At 38.6% G+C, this 18,846-nt stretch overlaps 2 protein-coding genes across 2 annotated transcripts; both read left to right on the top strand.

The window, feature by feature from the left end:
- Positions 1–6,983: 6,983 nt before the first annotated feature.
- On the top strand, positions 6,984–9,314 carry LOC147334525 (ladderlectin-like). The gene is made up of 7 exons (XM_086287356.1): positions 6,984–7,095; positions 7,173–7,250; positions 7,389–7,427; positions 8,078–8,193; positions 8,283–8,417; positions 8,510–8,621; positions 8,985–9,314. Exons 2-7 carry the CDS (start codon positions 7,190–7,192, stop codon positions 9,065–9,067), a joined length of 546 nt encoding a protein of 181 aa, XP_086143482.1. The 5' UTR covers positions 6,984–7,095; positions 7,173–7,189; the 3' UTR covers positions 9,068–9,314.
- Positions 9,315–12,350: 3,036 nt separating this feature from the next.
- LOC147334524 (uncharacterized) lies at positions 12,351–14,660 on the top strand. Its single transcript, XM_086287355.1, has 4 exons — positions 12,351–12,494; positions 13,117–13,275; positions 13,600–13,695; positions 14,106–14,660. Exons 1-4 carry the CDS (start codon positions 12,351–12,353, stop codon positions 14,412–14,414), a joined length of 708 nt encoding a protein of 235 aa, XP_086143481.1. The 3' UTR covers positions 14,415–14,660.
- The last annotated feature ends 4,186 nt before the right edge of the window (positions 14,661–18,846 follow it).

The raw sequence follows: 18,846 nt of genomic DNA, 5'->3' as shown, positions 1-18,846 counted from the left end.
ATTCTCTACATTAATACTATATACAGAATAAAACTACTAAATTAAAAAATGTTCTTTCCTGGGGTGACCCATATAACACGCAATACACAAAACTGAAAACCTTTTCAAATGTTCTACTATTGTACCGGTGTTACAAATAATAAATTGGAGGAGTTGTTCAAGTTGAAACCTGACCCATGTCCATTAAGATTTTAGATCCACTAGTGTGGGTCAAATCTAGGGAAATTGTGATTTTTGGGAATCTTAAAACTGTGAAACTGTAAATGTTGTTTTTGTGTGTATTTGTTATGGTCAAGTGATGCAAGTGAGACCTTGAAACTGTCACGAGAACTCTCTGTGTCCTCATCACATTTGTCCAGGTTCCCACAGAAACAAGGTCCTGGCTGTATTTGAATGATTATGGAGACTCTCCAAGCAGTCAAATAGTAACACAGCATATGACTGATGATGTGCAGTTCACATAAGGAACAGAGGGCACACAGAAGTCAGAGCTGCCTTGACACAGACACAAGATCTGAAATGGGGTTCTTGTGGTCAGTACTGTTACCTAAGAACAAGGATCTTGGTCTGAATCCCTGCTTGGGCCTTCTGTTGAGAGATTGTCTGTTTCCACCAGGCCACCTGAAGACATGCATGTAAAGTAGTGATTTTAAACTGTCCATGGATTTAAGTTACATGTTTGTATATTACCGTTTCATATTCATCTTGGAACCCTGTCACATTAAGTGGGCATCTGATGATAGGTTTAATCGCCACCAATATTTTTACCAACAGGTCAGCTGTATCGTTATTCTACAGATACTGTATGAGTAGGTCTGTCATGGTCCTGGGTCGTTGACCCAGCGTTTTGTGTTTATTCTGATTTGTATTAGTTTAGGGTTGAACCTGTAGTTTGGTGTATTGTCAGCCCTACCTATGTCTGTCCTTGGTGATCTGTTCATGTCCCCGTGTTGTGCTGTAAAACAGTCTGGGTGTTTCCTGTTTTACTTTGTAGGTCTGTGTCGCGTTATGCCCATTAGTTCCAGCTGTGTCCCCTCCTGTGTGCCATTTCCTCATTACCTGGTGTGTGTATTTATAGTTGGTGTCTGCCTGTGCTCCTCGTCGGCTTGTCTGCATTCATCCGTGTGTCTCTGCGTTAATCTGCATTCCTCCGCGTTCCATGGTGTCCTGTCTCTGCGTCTCTCTGCCCCGCACCCCTTTTGTATGGTCTCAGGTTTGCTTTTTAGTGTCTCCCAGTTTAGGTTTCTGTTTGTAATTGCTCATGCTGAGTTGCCTGTTTTTGCCACCACCACCACCACCACCACCTGGTAAATAAAACATCACTCGTATCATCAGTTTGCTGTATCTTGGGTCCTCCTTTTCCTCCACACCACACGGCTCCCTCCGCCAGCCGTGACAAGGTCACTGTCACTCCTACAGTGAGCTTTGAGACATTTAACAAATTTTATGAGATGACAAAACTGTACAACCAGTTTTAGGACAGAAACAATGTCTGTAAATGCCTCATGATCATGAATACATTTTATGTTGTGTTTTATAATTAAAAATCACCAATCTGTTAAACAAATCACCAAACACATTTTAGATCTTGGGTAGCACTGTAATGTGATTAGCCCTATTCAAATTCTCCCACACGCCGCAACCTTTGACTGGATAAGTGAAAGTAAATGGGTCCTTTGTAGTACTCTTGCATTTTCTTGCCTCTGTCAGTGCGCCCCAGGGCGGCTGTGGCTACAATGTAGCTGCCATCACCAGTGTGTGAATGTGTGTGTGAATGAGTGGATGACTGAATGTGTAAAGCGCTTTGGGGTCCTTAGGGATGAAGTAAAGCGCTAAACAAATACAGGCCATTTACCATTTCTCTGCACTGTAGGATCTTTACCTCACAATATAAAGGGCCTTGGCAGGACTGTTGTTCTAGGATCAACGTGCAATCCATACAGACAGCAAAGAAGAGCATGTCTAAGTCGAGATAGACTCATTACTGTGGTATCATCAATTAGTCAACAGCCTGAGTAACTGTATGAAGGAAAAACTTTGTAAACTGAAGTTCAGAAATTTTACAAGATTTATTGTTTCATCTCGAACACATAATTTTTCATTGTATTAAACGTTAGAAAACAAATGTTCCTAAAAGTTGTCATAATGGTGAAATACATAAAAGTGCCAAATAACTGACGGTAAAACCACAGGTAAGACATTATAAATCAATAAGTCATTCTTATAACAGAAGTGGAAAGAAACACTTATCTTTCCGTGTCTTGAAAAGTCTGCCAACCATGCTCAATAACACTTATTGTTTTAATAATCCTTTAGGCTCCTTTCACCTCTGGTATTTATTCATCACTGATATTTATTTAGACTCTTTTTCTCCAATTGATCTTTCTGAGTTAACTTCAGTAATTACTTCATCCAAACCATCAACGTGTCTTGTAGATCCCATTCCTACAAAAATGTTCTAACAAATTCTGGCATTAACTAATGCTTTAATTTTAAATATGATCAATCTCTATTAATTGGTTACATAATACAGGCCTTCAAGCTAACAGTAGTTCATGTTACTAGTTTAATTTATTACTACTTACAACTAGTTCATGCATTTATAACTTCTAGGCTGGACCGCTGTAATTCATTGTTATCAGTATGTTAAAAAAACAATCCATTTCAAAAGGCACTTTGCTTTTGAAGGCATACAGTCTGCGTTTACAGTTTTGTGTTCCTCATTTCAAAGTTTCATTAAGACTCATCAAGTAGTTGCTAAATGTTAACAGATAAGAAAAGACCTTCCATGTAAACTATGTGGAAGCACCAACATTATTAGCGCCTTTAAAAAGTAATCTTTTCACGGAGCCATGGCAAAAACAACTACTGTGCTTGTAAGAAGAAGGTAAAACTGAGGGTTATCTTCCAATTTAGACACTCTGAGATAGTATAAAAAGTTCAGCAATCATTTCAGCTGTCACCTACATATGTGTCTAAAAACCCCAGAACATCAGCCAAGGCACCATTGAATCACTTAGCATAAAAAGGGCTGTTGTAGAGTTGTAGTGTTCAAGTAACAGACTTCGAACTTGAAAATCAAGAAAAACTCGGACTCAGCAGAACAGATGAAACCAGAACAGCAATTATACATTTACAGGCCATATTTTTATACTGGTAATAAGTTAAAGCAGCCCTGCCTCACAGCCTGGATTCACACCAATTTGCCTACAGAGCAAACCAATCCATGAAAGACGCCATAGCCACAGCACTCCATGCTCCATGCAGCTTTTAATACCATCCTTCCACAAAAACTGGTGGTCAAGCTACAGGACCTGGGGTTTCCATACAGCACCTGCTTGTGGATCAACAGCTTTCTTTTAGGCCGTAGACAGAGAGTGAGAGCTGGCCATTGCACATCCCCAGCCCTGAGTCTCAGCACTGGCTCACCCCATGGCTGTGTGCTCAGTCCACTGCTCTCCACTCTCTACACACATGGCTGCACTCCTGCCCACCAGAGCAACACCTTTGTGAAGTTTGCAGAGAATACCACCACGGTGGGGCTCATCTCCAGGGGTGACCAGTCTGCTTACTGAGACAAAGCAAAGCAGCTGTCATCATGCTAAGGCCAATAACCTCCTCCTCAACACTTAAAAGACCAAAGAACTCATAACAGACAACAGAAGAAAAAGACAGGGATCCCACCACTAATCATTAATGGGGACTGTGTGGAGTGGGTGTCAAACTTTCGCTTCCTGGGAGTCAACATAGAGGAGAACCTTTCCTGGAGTGTGAACACCTCCGAGCTGCTGAAAAAGGCCCAACAGAGACTGTCACACAGAGACTGCTGGTGTCCTTCTACAGAGCTTCCTTTGAGAGTGTACTAACCTATTGCATATGCATTTAGTACACTTGTAGGACGGTGGCTCAGAGGAAAGCACTCCAAGGGGTCATTAACACCGCCCAAAGGATCACTGGCTGCCCTCTCCCCATGCTGGAAGAGCTAGACTATACCTGCTGTCTTAAAAAAGCTCAAAATATTATAAAAGATACCTCACACCCTGGCCACTCCCTGTTTGGACGGCTGCCCTTGGGCAGACCGTAAAGAGCAATTAGTGCAAGTAGACTCAAACACAGTTTTTACCCAACTGCTATAACATTTCTGAATACTGCTACTAAAAAAAAAAAAAATGTCCATCAGGTCACTCTTGAAATGATCTATGCACTGACTGAAGCATGTGTGTGGGAATGTATGTAAATGTTTGCTCATACTATTCTTATTAGCACTTTAAGTATTTTATTTTTTAATTTTATTAAATTTTATTGTTTTTATTTATATTTTCATATTTCTATGGTCGATGCACTGATCGGACACCACTTTTAATTCCGTTGTACCTGCAACAAGGACAATAAAGACATAAAAAAAATAAAATAAGGATTAAACTACTAAATACGTAAATTTAATTTAAAGAAAAATCAGGTAAAAAAATCAGCTGGGTCTCTGTTCATAAATTCAACAATAGGCTTCTAGACATTTAAGTAATCTTGAGGACAAAATTGCAGGAAGATTTTTCAATCAGAAAACGATGTCTAATGCTAGGTGAGTCAGTTTTGTTTTCTCTAATGTTTTCCTTACCATAAAAAGTTTAGCAATAACTAAAAGGACAGGTCTAAGTCTGTGACTGGCAGATAAAGTCATTATCATGGTGATCATCAGTTAGCCAACAGCCTTGGTTTAATTTCAAAAGAAGCGGCAGCTTTTGACACATTCTTTGAAACCACAGTTTAGACATTGTTTCACAAGACTGTTGAATTTCTCCCTAACTAATCAATTCGACTGTGGGAACAAATGCTTGTGAATGTCTGATGATCATTATTAAAGCACCGAGAACACATTACTCCAGTTTCACCCTCTCTTTCTGAGGGGGTGAAACTGCTGGTTTATTGTGTATTTTTAGAAGTCTTTGATACCTTTCGTTTCATGGGCCTTCAGATCAGAACCCCCAAACCACTGTCATGTATGCCAAAGAAAAGCACCAAATTCTATTTACATTTGCGAACCTCAAACAAACAACAAAAAAGAAGTATTTTGGATTTTGCACTTAAAAATGACAGTTAATTGAACACTAACTGTTATAGAAATATGAAAAAGACCTTTCTTATAGTACTGAGTTCCCTAATGCTCACTGTGGGGACTTCTTGAAATGCATTTCAGATCTTGGACGGCTGGGATAGCACTTCTGTCTCATTCCTTTTTTCTTTTTCTTTTTTTTTTCTGCCTGTCCCGTTTGGTTCTTTTGCCATCAGAATTATCGTAAAGGCGAAGAAAGATACCCAATGGATTTACTTTACCAAATTGACCATCCCAGACTTGCCGTAATGGTCTATTTGATTCACCTTTTATTGTTTATTTTATTTATTTTTTTATTTTCACTTGCTAGATACGGGACAGACTTGAATGAGGAAAAGAAAAAGGAGAAAAGAAGAGGGGGAAAAAACAGTGGAGAAGAGGGATGGGGATAAAGGGCAAAAAAACAAAAAACAACTAAATAAGCAGACAAAAAAATATACATATATCAATCACCTGGATCACCTGTTGAGAAAGAAAAGAAAACAAGCAGAAGAACATGAGAGCAATACAATAAACAACAATGATATATGGGAATATTTTTCTTTCTCTCCCTCTCATTCTTTCTCCCTGTCCTGACCCCCAGTCATGTCTGTCCAGTCTTTAAAAAACAAAAATAAAATAAATACATAATTATAATAAAGGTCAATCAAATGGACCAATATGGCAAGGCCATGATGATCCACTTGGTAAAGTAAATCCACTTGGCATCTTTCTTGGCCTTCAGACAACAATTCTGATGGCTAAAAAACAAAACAAAGAAAGCCTTACATTAGGGAGAAAAACACGTCGGGGGAGAGGGTCCTCGGTTCTCCAGTTAGATTGTACTTCACGGCGTCATGTTTTGCCATGACGGGGTTATTATTGGAGTAAATGGATGGCTGGAGCCTCTGCTCGAAGTGTCTCTTATCGCTGCGAGCGGGTTCACATTGCAGTGAACTGAGAAAAACATGGAAGGATACCTTTTGCGTTAGCATGAGAATTTTAGGGACGTTACAAATCGTCGCTATATTACGAGTAGGGAGTGAAAACGGGTTGAAGACCAAGCAGACATGGAGCACAGAGAGAAGAGTAACTAGACGTGAGACGTGGAACGGGGGAGGGCAAAGTTACAGAAAGCTAACGACTGAAAAGTAAGAACATAACCAGTGTTGGTCAAGTTACTTGAAAAAGTAGTCCTGTTACTTTACTGATTACTTGAAAAAAGTAATCAAATTACAATAACGCATTACTTTTAACGCATCACTGCCCATCTCTGAATTTGACATAAGCAGAAAACAATAAAGTGACTCAAAACCATGAAAATCAACAAATCCAAGAACATAACTGATCAAAAACGCAGCACACAGACCCAGTACTGTGACAGATCTGTCTCCATAAAAATTTTCTGGTGAATGCCTGTCAAAGATACAAGACATCGCTTATCAGCTGAGGCACTGGTCTCATTTTATCTTTTTCTTATTGCATGTCTTTTCCAGAAATGCTAAGGAAAGAACTGGCAAGAATTGGTCTACTGAAGAAACATTCTCATCATGATTACTGTGAGAGCAAAACGTCAGAAATTATGTAGGATCTTCATAATAACGCTGATTATTTAATGTCCATAAACTCAGCTTCTCCTTTGTTTTATGGGTTTTTCTTTCTTTCCTGAAAATACTTTCTTAAATATATAAAATGTTCTCCATTTATACTATGGAGTGTTGACCAGTGTTTGACTAGTTGTTGACTAGTAAAATTAAGTGGGCAGCTGGAAGAAGTAGTCAGCATTTGGCAATAATTTTGGTTTTGGTTGAGAAAGAAAGAAGTGCAGTAAAAGTCTGGCCAGCATGAATCACATAATACACGTGTCATTTTTTTCAATGTTAGTTCCCTGTTTTGAAACTACAAAGAGACAGAATATAAGCCGTGATCTCAGAGCTGTTCAGCACCTTGTTCCAACCTTGGAAGGCTGAAGCTACTGACTGAACAGACAAGATATTCTACAAAAGGTTGGCTGAAAACTCAGATTCCTTCTGTGCTTTGTTTAATGAAGTGCTAATAACTTTGGGTCTTTTGTTGTTCACAGAGATACTAATTATCACCATGAAGCTGCTGACTGTGTCTGCACTTCTTTGTGCAATGATCGCTCTGACCACTGCTGCCAGTGAGTATTGTAGTATAATATAGATAATGTATATATGTGTGGAATCAATAATACAAACAACATTTATAATATCAATATTATAAATGGAAATTTACCACTAAAAGTTATCAAAATTATAATTTTTTTGGGTTCTTCCAGATGAAGTGGGTAAGGATGGGTCTGAATCAAATCCCCCAGGTTGGTAACAATTTTCCTCTCAGATTATTGTCATGCTGAAGAGCACATCTATGTCCTCACTTGTATGCTTGTATGTAATGTATGTATTCAAATGATATGTTTTACCAGTGAGAAAATAAAATATTTATAATTTATGTATACATATACATATATATATATATATATATATATATATATATGTATATGTATATATATGTATATATATATATATATATATGTATATGTATATGTATATATATATATATATGTATATGTATATATATATATGTATATGTATATATATATATATATATGTATATATATATATATATATATGTATATATATATATATATATGTATATATATATATATATATATGTATATGTATATATATATATATATATATATATGTATATATATATATATATATATATGTATATGTATATATATATATATATATGTATATATATATATATATATGTATATGTGTATATATATATATATATGTATATATATGTGTGTGTGTGTGTGTGTGTGTGTGTGTGTGTGTGTGTGTGTTTGCGGGGGTATAAAAGTTTAAGCATATACATGGTTTGAAAGACAATTACTTTTTTGTAAATAGCAAAGATAATTGATGTTTGAGTATCTAAGTATTCTTTGCTTGTCCTCAGGAGAGCATCTTGTTGAGAAGAGATCTCCATGTTTTAGGAGCCTCTGGGGTTGGACTAGATATGGAAACCGATACTTTCACTTCTTTCCCAATCAACTGACTTGGGCTCAGGCGCAGGTAAGAACAGTGATTTCGATTTAGCATTTCTCTCTGCTTTAATACTTTTCATATCAAACTTGGTTTGAACTAGACCTTTTGTCCTATAGAGACACTGTCAGTCCCTGAATGCAAATCTGGCGTCTGTGCGCAACCTCGGAGAGTACCAAGCGATTCAGAGGGTCATACTTAACGGTGCTCGTAATCATGTCCCTACATGGATTGGAGGCTCAGATGCTCAAGAGGTACACTACTCAATATTAGACATTAGTTCTGACACTAGAAGATATGCCTGCCTATCGACACTATTCTCTGTTTTGTTTTTTGTTTTTTCTAGGAGCGTTATTGGTTTTGGATCGATGGAACCCGTTTCACATATGCAAACTGGTGTCATGGAGAGCCTAACAATGCCGGGGGCAGAGAGAACTGCCTGCATATGAATTTGACAGGTAAAACTTAAAAGAAAGTGTGTGAATTCATTTTGAGGGGAACAAAAACTGTTACAGTATCCACATTTTCTCAAAAAATGCTTATCATTTGGTGTGATAAATAGCAGTGACTTACAGGAAAATAATATGAATTCTAAATTTTATTTTTAACAGAGAAAAACTTTGTGTTTTACCATAATGAATAAAATAGATTGCTGTATTTCACGTCTTTAAATTTAAAGTAAATTTACATAGTGCTGTGAAAGTAGAGTCAAAAATGAATATTGACAGGTGCTCCTGCTATTATGCAAACTAAATATTTGTGTCAGTATAGACGTCCATGTGAGCATGGCTTCACTTAATGTTCATTTTTGGTGCTTACAGGAAACCTCTGTATGAATGACATACCCTGTGACGCCAGATACCCATTTGTCTGCGCCAGGAAAGTCAGACGATCTCTGGAATGAAGGCTTGGTTCACCCGTCTTTAGAGCAAATAATCTCATAAATCCAGCTTAAAATGTTTCTCTTCTTACATCTTTACTTCTTTTAGTTCACCGCAACGCTACATAAGGAATGAGTTGAAAAATGATGCAACCTGTAGATGGATTGTCTCTTTTAATAAGAACAAACTGAGTGTGTAATGGAAAGAATGCTTTAAGCTTTCACTTTACTTCCCTGAATGAACATCATCTTCATTATTAAACCTTTAAGCATTGAATCAAACTGGTCTCTGAGTCTTTGTCACATTTTCATGGGAATACTTCAAAAGATTCATACACATCCAGGCATAAATCCACCATTTTCCAAATACCTGATGCAAATTCAAATTTCTGTGCTCACATGATGTAGAAATTAAATATTTTCTTTATGGAGTCCTGGCCTGACAAGTTAGCTCTTCTGTATTGTGCCATCTGCTTATCTAGAGGTTATTTTGTTTCCCTGATGTATAAAAATCATGGCAATCCTCCTGGCACCTAACAGTGTACACTATATTACTCTGTTTACATTAGGGGACCTGTTTCATTGGATCAATTTTTGGCACAGTGTGTTTTGGGGTTTAAAAGTCATAAGCGACATTGTGTTTAGAGAAAAGGATTCTTAACTGCTCCGATACTCCTGACACATATGGGATCATTAAGGGTTTTTCCTTAGGCAGCGGTGGTCCTTCTCTCCTGGATCGGCTGGAGCTTTCTTTTGGCGCCTTCCTAGCTTTGACAAATGTCCAGCTGGGATAACCACATATACTCGAGACTTTCCTGATGTGATGTTCTTCTGCTTCCCTGGCCGCTGTGTCTGTGGGGATGGTGTTCGCTCTGTGTTGTAGCGTCCTGATGACACCCAGTTTATTCTCCAGTTGATGATGAGAGTCAAACCTTAAATACTGATCTCTATGCGTAGGTTTACGGTACACATCAACTTCTAAATGTCCCCCATTACTGATGGAAATCTCACAGTCTAAGAAGGCTAACCTGCCACTTTTCATAACCTCCCTGGTGAACTTGCTGTGTTGGTCAACCAAGTTAATGTGATCCGTGAATTGTGGTACGTCCTAAGATTTGATTTTCATCCAGGTGTCATCCACATACCTGAACCAATGGCTTGGTGGTATTCCAGGGTAGATAACAAAGCCTTCTTCTCCATTTCTTCCATGTACAAGTCTTAGACTTTTTATGCTGCGCTAGATCAGCCTTCTCATTGAATTCAAACACCTTTTGAAGATATTCTCATCTGGAAGCATTTTAAGTCTCTGTCTGATCTGCTCTTTAGATTTTAGCATGTCAGTGGTAAAATGGCACACCTGCGGCACACCTGTCACTGGGTAAACCTCCAGAGTCCAGAAAATAAATAAAATCAAAGACTCAGCGGCACTAAGTCCTGTTGCTCATAAATCTATTTTCAATTCAATTCAATTCAATTCAATTTTATTTATATAGCGCCAAATCACAACAAAAGTCGCCTCAAGGCGCTTCATAGATACAGAGAAAAACCCAACAATCATATGACCCCCTATGAGCAAGCACTTTGGCGACAGTGGGAAGGAAAAACTCCCTTTTAACAGGAAGAAACCTCCGGCAGAACCAGGCTCAGGGAGGGGCGGGGCCATCTGCTGCGACCGGTTGGGGTGAGAGAAGGAAGACAGGATAAAGACATGCTGTGGAAGAGAGACAGAGGTTAATAACAGATATGATTCAATGCAGAGAGGTCTGTTAATACATAGTGAGTGAGAAAGGTGACTGGAAAGGAAAAACTCAATGCATCATGGGAATCCCCCGGCAGCCTACATCTATTGCAGCATAACTAAGGGAGGATTCAGGGTCACCTGGTCCAGCCCTAACTATATGCTTTAGCAAAAAGGAAAGTTTTAAGCCTAATCTTAAAAGTAGAGATAGTGTCTGTCTCCCGAATCCAAACTGGAAGCTGGTTCCACAGAAGAGGGGCCTGAAAACTGAAGGCTCTCCCTCCCATTCTACTTTTAAATACTCTAGGAACAACAAGTAGGCCTGCAGAGCGAGAGCGAAGTGCTCTAATAGGGTGATATGGTACTACAAGGTCATTAAGATAAGATGGGGCCTGATTATTTAAGACCTTGTATGTGAGGAGCAGGATTTTGAATTCAATTCTGGATTTAACAGGAAGCCAATGAAGGGAAGCCAAAACAGGAGAAATCTGCTCTCTCTTTCTAGTCCCTGTCAGGACTCTTGCTGCAGCATTTTGGATTAGTTGAAGGCTTTTCAGCGAGTTTTTTGGACATCCTGATAATAATGAATTACAGTAGTCCAGCCTGGAAGTAATAAATGCATGAACTAGTTTTTCAGCGTCACTCTGAGACAGGATATTTCTAATTTTAGAGATGTTGCGCAAATGGAAGAAAGCAGTCTTACATATTTGTTTAATATGTGCGTTGAAGGACATGTCCTGGTCAAAAATGACTCCAAGGTTCCTCACCGCGTTACTGGAGGCCAAGGTAATGCCATCCAGAGTAAGAATCTGGTTAGATACCATATTTCTAAGATTTTCAGGGCCGAGTACAATAACCTCAGTTTTATCTGAATTAAGAAGCAGAAAGTTAGCGGCCATCCAGGTCTTTATGTCTTTAAGACATTCCTGCAGTTTAACTAATTGGTGTGTGTCATCTGGCTTCATGGACAGATAGAGCTGGGTGTCATCAGCATAGCAGTGAAAATGTATGCTATGTCTTCTAATGATACTGCCTAAGGGAAGCCTGTATACTATCCAGATGAACTTAAGACATGTGTCAGAGTGGCCCTCTCCATTTTCTATTCCCAAGTTTTCACATGATGTTGAACTGAAATTGTGTAAGGCTAATGTGACATATGAAAAATCTAAGAAGGGCCTTGCAGTAACAAGAGACATGAAGATGGAGATTTTGGATAAAATTGCAGAGGCAGTGTTTGAAATTAAAGCCTACCCTGCGAAAGATGAGGTTGAGTCAGTGGCTTCTGCACTGGTTCTCAAATATCCATGCCTGAAGGAGCCAGGTAGCATCACAGGCTACGAGGGATGGAAAGCAAGTATCAAGCACAAACTTGGAAACTACAGATCAAAGCTTCGTCGGGCAGGCTGCAATGAAGTAAATGTAAACAGGAAAAGGAAAGGAGAAGATGAAGCCAGCAGTCCTTTCACCCTTAAAAAGCCCAAACGTGGAGAGGTCAATCATGTCCCAGATTATCCACAGCACCATGATGATTCTACTCTTGAAGAGGAAAGAGTTGCTCTGGTCAGTGAAATGAAGAAGAAACAAAAGAACTTGAAAGTCATACAGCAGAAGATGGCGCTGACATTTTCTCTCAGGCGGAGAGAGGTTGTGGAGTGTCAACCTATGGTATCTGAGGTCCAGGAGAGATGGCCTGGGCTGTTTTCCTCTGAGGAGGTAAGAGTGTCCAAATTTATTTATAATTTAATTATTATTCAAATTGGGCATGACTTATACTAGATGGACTATTATTGAAGTAGTACAGTATTTGCTGGTGTAATGCATTGGCCAACTTTATTATACCTTGTGCAACCAGTCCACATTGAAATCTGTGACCCATTAGATTATTTGACCTGTCATAATATTCTTACCCTGAACATTTCTGCCAGTACAAGAAAAGAGTCCCCATGCTAAATCAAAATTGTTCTTCCTGTGAAACAGAAAGTCAATCACATAATTTTTGACTTAGCATGTATGTTTTTTTTATTTTAGTGCTGGAAATAGGACTTCTATAGACTGAGATTTTTAGGGAAAGAATACTAAGGCAGGTCACATAATCTGATTCGTCACAGATTTTGGTGCAACGTAGAACATAATATGTATTTGCATATTGATACTGTTTTTTGTGGAGGGTGTTTCTATTCCTGTGCAAAATGTGTATTCATGAGAGATTTTTGAAGTAGGTTTTGCGGTTGATAACACAGTCAGGCATATAACATGGTGCAGACTGTACAAGGCAGCTACCCAGAAATTTTCTGTGCTGAATAAATGGCAATATTTTGGTTATTGTCTTGTTTAGATATCTGAAGAATTTCATCGGATCACAAGCAAAGACCTCCTAGGGACGTTCAATGCATCCCTCAACAAATTTGTGCCTGGCCTGCTGAAACTATACCGGTCTAAGAAGGGAGCTCTTGGTGAGGACATGGAAGACCTCTTGGATAAACTTGATGAACAGGTAAGTGCTCCCTTTACCTGACATTTTTAGAAGAGAGTATACCTTTGTCATAACAGAAAAAAATGTTGGCTTCAGCCAAAACACATCAATGGAAATGAATGTAATCAGTCATTACTTTGTTTTTATTTGGCGGTATTTTATTTAATTTGTAAAAAGAAAGTAAAATTGTTAAAATGGTGTTTTGTTTTTTTAAGTTTTACATGTTGCTGGGCCTGATCTGTATTTTATTTTCATTACTATAAGAGTTCTGATTTTGCATTGTGTGTAGGTACACCACGTTACTATACTAATTTAAATGCTTGTTTTCCACTGAATGCTCTTTAGACATCTGACATTGTGTCCCACCGAAAGACAGCAGCACTGAGAGGCCTGCCCATTTTCCTCGGAGAGGATGCAACACAGGTTTTCCTGAAGTGCTTAGTAAGTACAAAAAAGTAATGCAAGCAAAACTAATTGCTATGAGATGTTTTTAAAAGATGATTTAATCCAAAATGGAAATGTCCACTTCCTCAGTGCAGTCCAGATAATTTTATGGTGAGGATTGCAGTTGTCATAACTCTCGCTGCTTTTTTTTCTGCTGAGGAGCACCTGGGCATTGTTAGTGGGTGTTCAACAGCAGAAAATATTTTTGTACAAAACTCATCACAAGGTTGGTTGGTGAAAGATATTGTGCTGTTAATTAAAGGAAAATAAGCTTTTTCTTTTTAAAACCTCCATGAGTCAAATGAGCATCATGGTATAGAGGTTAAAGTTAAGATCTTTAGAAATGTATTTTGTCTTTAATTTTTCTTAGCTTTCAATAATTCATATTTTACTTTTCTTCTCTTCAGGACACTGACATTTTGGAACCAGTGTTGAACGGTGCATCAGTTGCCATCCTCACCATCCTGCAAGATGACGATGCCGATACGTCTGTGCGAGAACATGCTGTTGTGTTGGAAGGGGACATCGTGCTACATAACATTCCAGACCTCTCTACTGCCTTGGCATACCTCTTTGGCCTTCTGTATGCCCTCAACATTGATTATCCAAAGCAGATGAGTTATACCTTTGAAGCAATTCAGGGCATCTTTTTTGAACTCGGTGGCTCTCGATGCTCACAGCGCATAAGGTCTCTAAAAACAAAGCTTTTGCTGTGACTGTTAATGGGGAAGCCAGACATGAGTTTAACTTGTTCTTAAACATGTTCAAGTGCATTGTAGAGTCATGTAAAAAAAAAAAAAAACAGTAGTTCAACCCCTTTCCCTCTATATAATCGTTCACCTGTTACAAAGAGTTGCATATTTAGTGTTTGAACTGTTAAAATTAATTAGGAATAAGTGAAGGAAAGAGGGAGGAAAGGAAGAAGGGAGAAAAGAAGGAACAGTCAAAACAGAATGGTTCATTTTGACCTGGTCGGTCAATATGAAATTGAAGTGGATAAGGGATTATTTGAAATGTAAATATTAGTCAGATGAATCTGTATTATTGAGAATCTATGGTGAAATTTTGTCTTGTAGGATTTTAAAAGATTTGTTATAGTGTTTTTCACTCCACCTGAAGTATGGAACTGGTATTTTACCTGATAGTTCGCTGTTCATTGATGGTAACATTTCTAATAACTTTTGACTTCTGTAGTTCATCATAGTAAGCCCATGTAAAATGTCGATGTCTGGGTACATAGGCAATTGTTTGTTGCACTACCCTATTTAGTGTGCAATAGTTAAGTTAAGCTTTTACAGGACAGTCAGGGTGTGAACGTGAATGACTAAGCTGCTGGACACTTTTCTTTTTTTCTGGACTCTGGAATTTTAATGTCTCTGCTGGGGTGCTCAAAGCACCCTAAAGAAACTGGCAACACGTTTTTTTCCTGTTTGTTTGCTTTTTTACAGAAATTCACCCCACTGCCCATGACCTTCTGAAATATACTGAAAGCACTGTTGAAAAAAATAAATACGTTTTTACATAACATTCAGTTGTGCTTTGTTTTATTCTATATCTGTTTGAGTGTTTTTTCAAGTACGATAACAGCATACATTTTTCTTTATTTATATTGGTAAATTTTCAACTCACTGGAGTAAGAATTGTATGATTATTCAACAAGAATATCTGCGTTTGGTGAATTTAGGAATACATGGCCTTGGAGGGAATAATTGTATGTTAATTCAACAGGAATATCTTTGTTTGTTGAAGGCAGAAATACATGGCATTGAAACCAGAATTTCTTTGTTAGACTTACAGGATTATCCTAATTAGGTGAACAAGTAGATCCAAGTTGGCAGAACATGAAAATATTAGTTAAGTCAACTACAGTTGGCAGAAGTTGAGAAAACTCAAAAATCTCTTGCATCATGTTGCCTTGAAATTTTAAGTTTTCTCAACTTTTTCTTTTTTACAGTGTAATTAACCTCAGTGTGTGAAGAGGACTCTCCATTTACATGCACAAACTGGAGTCTATTAGATAGATATGATACAAACCACTGCAGCGCAGTACCTGTAATACCTACTGCATGTTCTAATCGCTCTAATAGGATATTATGGTCGACAGTATCGAATGCTGCACTAAGGTCTAGCAGGACAAGCACAGAGATGAGTCCACTGTCAGAGGCCATAAGAAGATCATTTGTAACCTTCACTAAAGCTGTTTCTGTGCTGTGCTGAGCTCTGAAACCTGACTGAAACTCTTCAAATAAACCATTCCTCTGCAGATGATCTGTTAGCTGTTTGACAACTACTCTTTCAAGGATTTTTGATATGAAAGGAAGGTTGGAGATTGGCCTATAATTAGCTAAGACTGCTGGGTCTAGAGATGGCTTTTTGAGTAAAGGTTTAACTACAGCCAGCTTGAAGACCTGTGGTACATAGCCGATCATTAGAGATAGGTTGATCATATTTAAGATCGAAGAATTAATTAATGGCAGGACTTCTTTGAGCAGTTTTGTAGGAATGGGGTCTAAAAGACAGGTTGATGGTTTGGAGGAAGTAATTATTGAAGTTAACTCAGAAAGATCAATTGGAGAAAAAGAGTCTAACTTAACATCAATGGTACTAAGAGTAGCTGTAGATAATATTACATCTGTGGGATGATTATTGGTAATTTTTTCTCTAATGATAAAAATTTTATTTGTGAAGAAGTTCATGAAGTCATTACTAGTTAACGTTAAAGGGATGGTTGGCTCAACAGAGCTCTGACTTTTTGTCAGCCTGGCTATAGTGCTGAAGAGAAACCTGGGGTTGTTCTTATTTACTTCAATCAGTGACGAATAGTAAGATGTTCTGGCTTTGCGGAGGGCTTTCTTATAAAGCAGCAAACTATTTCTCCAGGCTAAATGATGATCCTCTAGATTTGTGACACGCCATTTCCTCTCCAGATTACGAGTCATCTGCTTTAGGGTACGTGTTTGAGAATTATACCACGGAGTCAGGTACTTCTGATTTGAGGCCTTAGTTTTCACAGGAGCTACAGTATCCAGAGTCGTACGTAGTGAGGAGGTGAAATTATTAACAAGATAATCGACCTCTGTTGGGGTAGCGTTCAGATAGCTGCTCTGCTCTGTGTTGGTACAGGGCATTGAAGATGATAACAGTGGGTGGATTATATTCTTAAACTTAGTTTCAGCACTTTCAGAAAGACATCTACTTTGATAAAGTCTACTCTCCACTGCTGTGTAATCAATTATTGTAAATGTAAATGTTATCAGGAAATGATCAGACAGGAGAGGGTTTTCAGGAAACACTGTTAAATGTTCAGTTTCTATGCCATATGTTAAAACAAGATCTAGAGTGTGATTAAAGTGGTGGGTGGGTTCTTTTACATTTTGAGAGAAGCCAATTGAGTCTAATAACAGACTAAATGCCATGTTGAGGCTGTCATTTTTAGCATCTACATGGATGTTAAAATCACCCACAATAATTATTTTATCTGAGCTCAGAACTAAATGAGATATAAAGTCTGAGAAATCAGACAGAAACTCTGTGTAAGGCCCAGGTGGACGATAGATGATAACAAGTAAGACTGGTTTCTGAGTTTCACAGCTGGGGTGGACAAGGCTAAGCATCAGGCTTTCAAATGAGTTAAAAGTCTGTCTTGGTCTTTCATTAATTAATAGGCTGGTGTGAAAAATTGCTGCCACACCGCCCCCTCGGCCTGTGCTTCGAGATTTCTGGTAGTTAGAATGACTCGGGGGTGTTGATTCATTTAAACTAACATAATCATCCTGCTGCAACCAGGTTTCTGTAAGGCAGAGTAAATCAATTTGTTGATCAATTATTAAGTCATGTACTAACAGAGACTTGGAGGAGAGAGACCTAATATTTAATAATCCACATTTCACTGTTTTACTCTTTGGTTCAGATGTGGATACTGTATTGTTCTTTCTTTGTAATTGTTTATGTTTAAGTTGTTTGTTGCTGGTTTTTAGTTTGTTTTTTGTCTTTTTGGAAGCTGACACAGTCTCTATGGAGATGGGTTTTTGGGGGGGGTAGCAGGAGGAGAGAAGATGCAGAGAGGTGTGTAAGACTGCAACTCTGCTTCCTGGTCCCAACTCTGGATAGTCATATTTTGGGGGGTTTAATAAATTTGTCCATATTTCTAGAAATGAGAGCTGCTCCATCCAAAGTGGGATGGATGCCGTCTCTCCTAACAAGACCAGGTTTCCTCCAGAAGGTTTGCCAATTATCTATGAAGCCCACATCATTTCTGGGACACCACTCAGACAGCCAGCAATTTAAGGAGAACATGCGGCTAAACATGTCACTCCTGGTCTGATTGGGGAGGGGACCAGAGAAAACTTCACCTGTTTAGCAGGAGTGGGGCGGGTGGAGGTTTGCCCTGGTGCAGGTGTGCCACAGTGGTCATGTCAGCGGAAGGATCCGGCAGTTTCTCTGTGAATTTCAAATTCCTGTGGCAGCATACTCGGTGCTTCCTTGGAAGTTTAGGAGTTTTTTTCGCTATAAAAAGAAGTTTTCTTCCCACACACCCCACGGGCGCCAATGTTTCTGTCTCTTTTTACTGAATCAAAATTTAAAGTAAGGTCAGTACTTCCACGCTTTAAATGCTGCACAGTCATACTCTGTCCCGCACTCGTTATATTATCCATTGTTGATCTGCACACAGCTGTTAACCACGAACGTTGCACACGCTTACGTCATTGTCATGAGACACTCTCACAAAAAAAATCACTGGTTAATAACGCAGTAACGAAGCATGCTTACGGGAAAGTAACAGTAATCTAATGACCTTTTTTGCAATAGTAATTCCTTACTTTACTCGTCACTTGAAAAAAGTAATCAGATACACGTTACTGTCTCTAATCATCTCTGATCATGAGGCTGGAAGGATTTCCCATCCTGAAGCCAGCCATAACTGTCCTGCATCAAGTCTCACCGGCTGCCGCTGATCATCCCCATCAGTGGCCCACTACTTAACAGTGTGGCTGAGCTAACTAGTCAGTACAGCCCTGACTCTGAGATGAAACTATCTTTGCTTGATCTTGTCTTTTCAAGAGCCTGGAAGGGAGTGTGTCACAGGAGTGGAGCTATTGTATATATCAAGTGTTGGAGTTTTCACCATTCACACTACAGACCATGAGC

Source organism: Aulonocara sp. 'chitande type north' Nkhata Bay, linkage group LG3, assembly GCF_057382095.1.
Source record: "Aulonocara sp. 'chitande type north' Nkhata Bay isolate Kocher_YH1m ecotype deep benthic linkage group LG3, A_spYH_male_GT1.1, whole genome shotgun sequence".
NCBI classification, from domain to species: domain Eukaryota; kingdom Metazoa; phylum Chordata; class Actinopteri; order Cichliformes; family Cichlidae; genus Aulonocara; species Aulonocara sp. 'chitande type north' Nkhata Bay.
The sequence above is the reverse complement of the archived record's forward strand: the minus strand, read 5'-3'. Positions and strand labels throughout refer to the sequence as shown.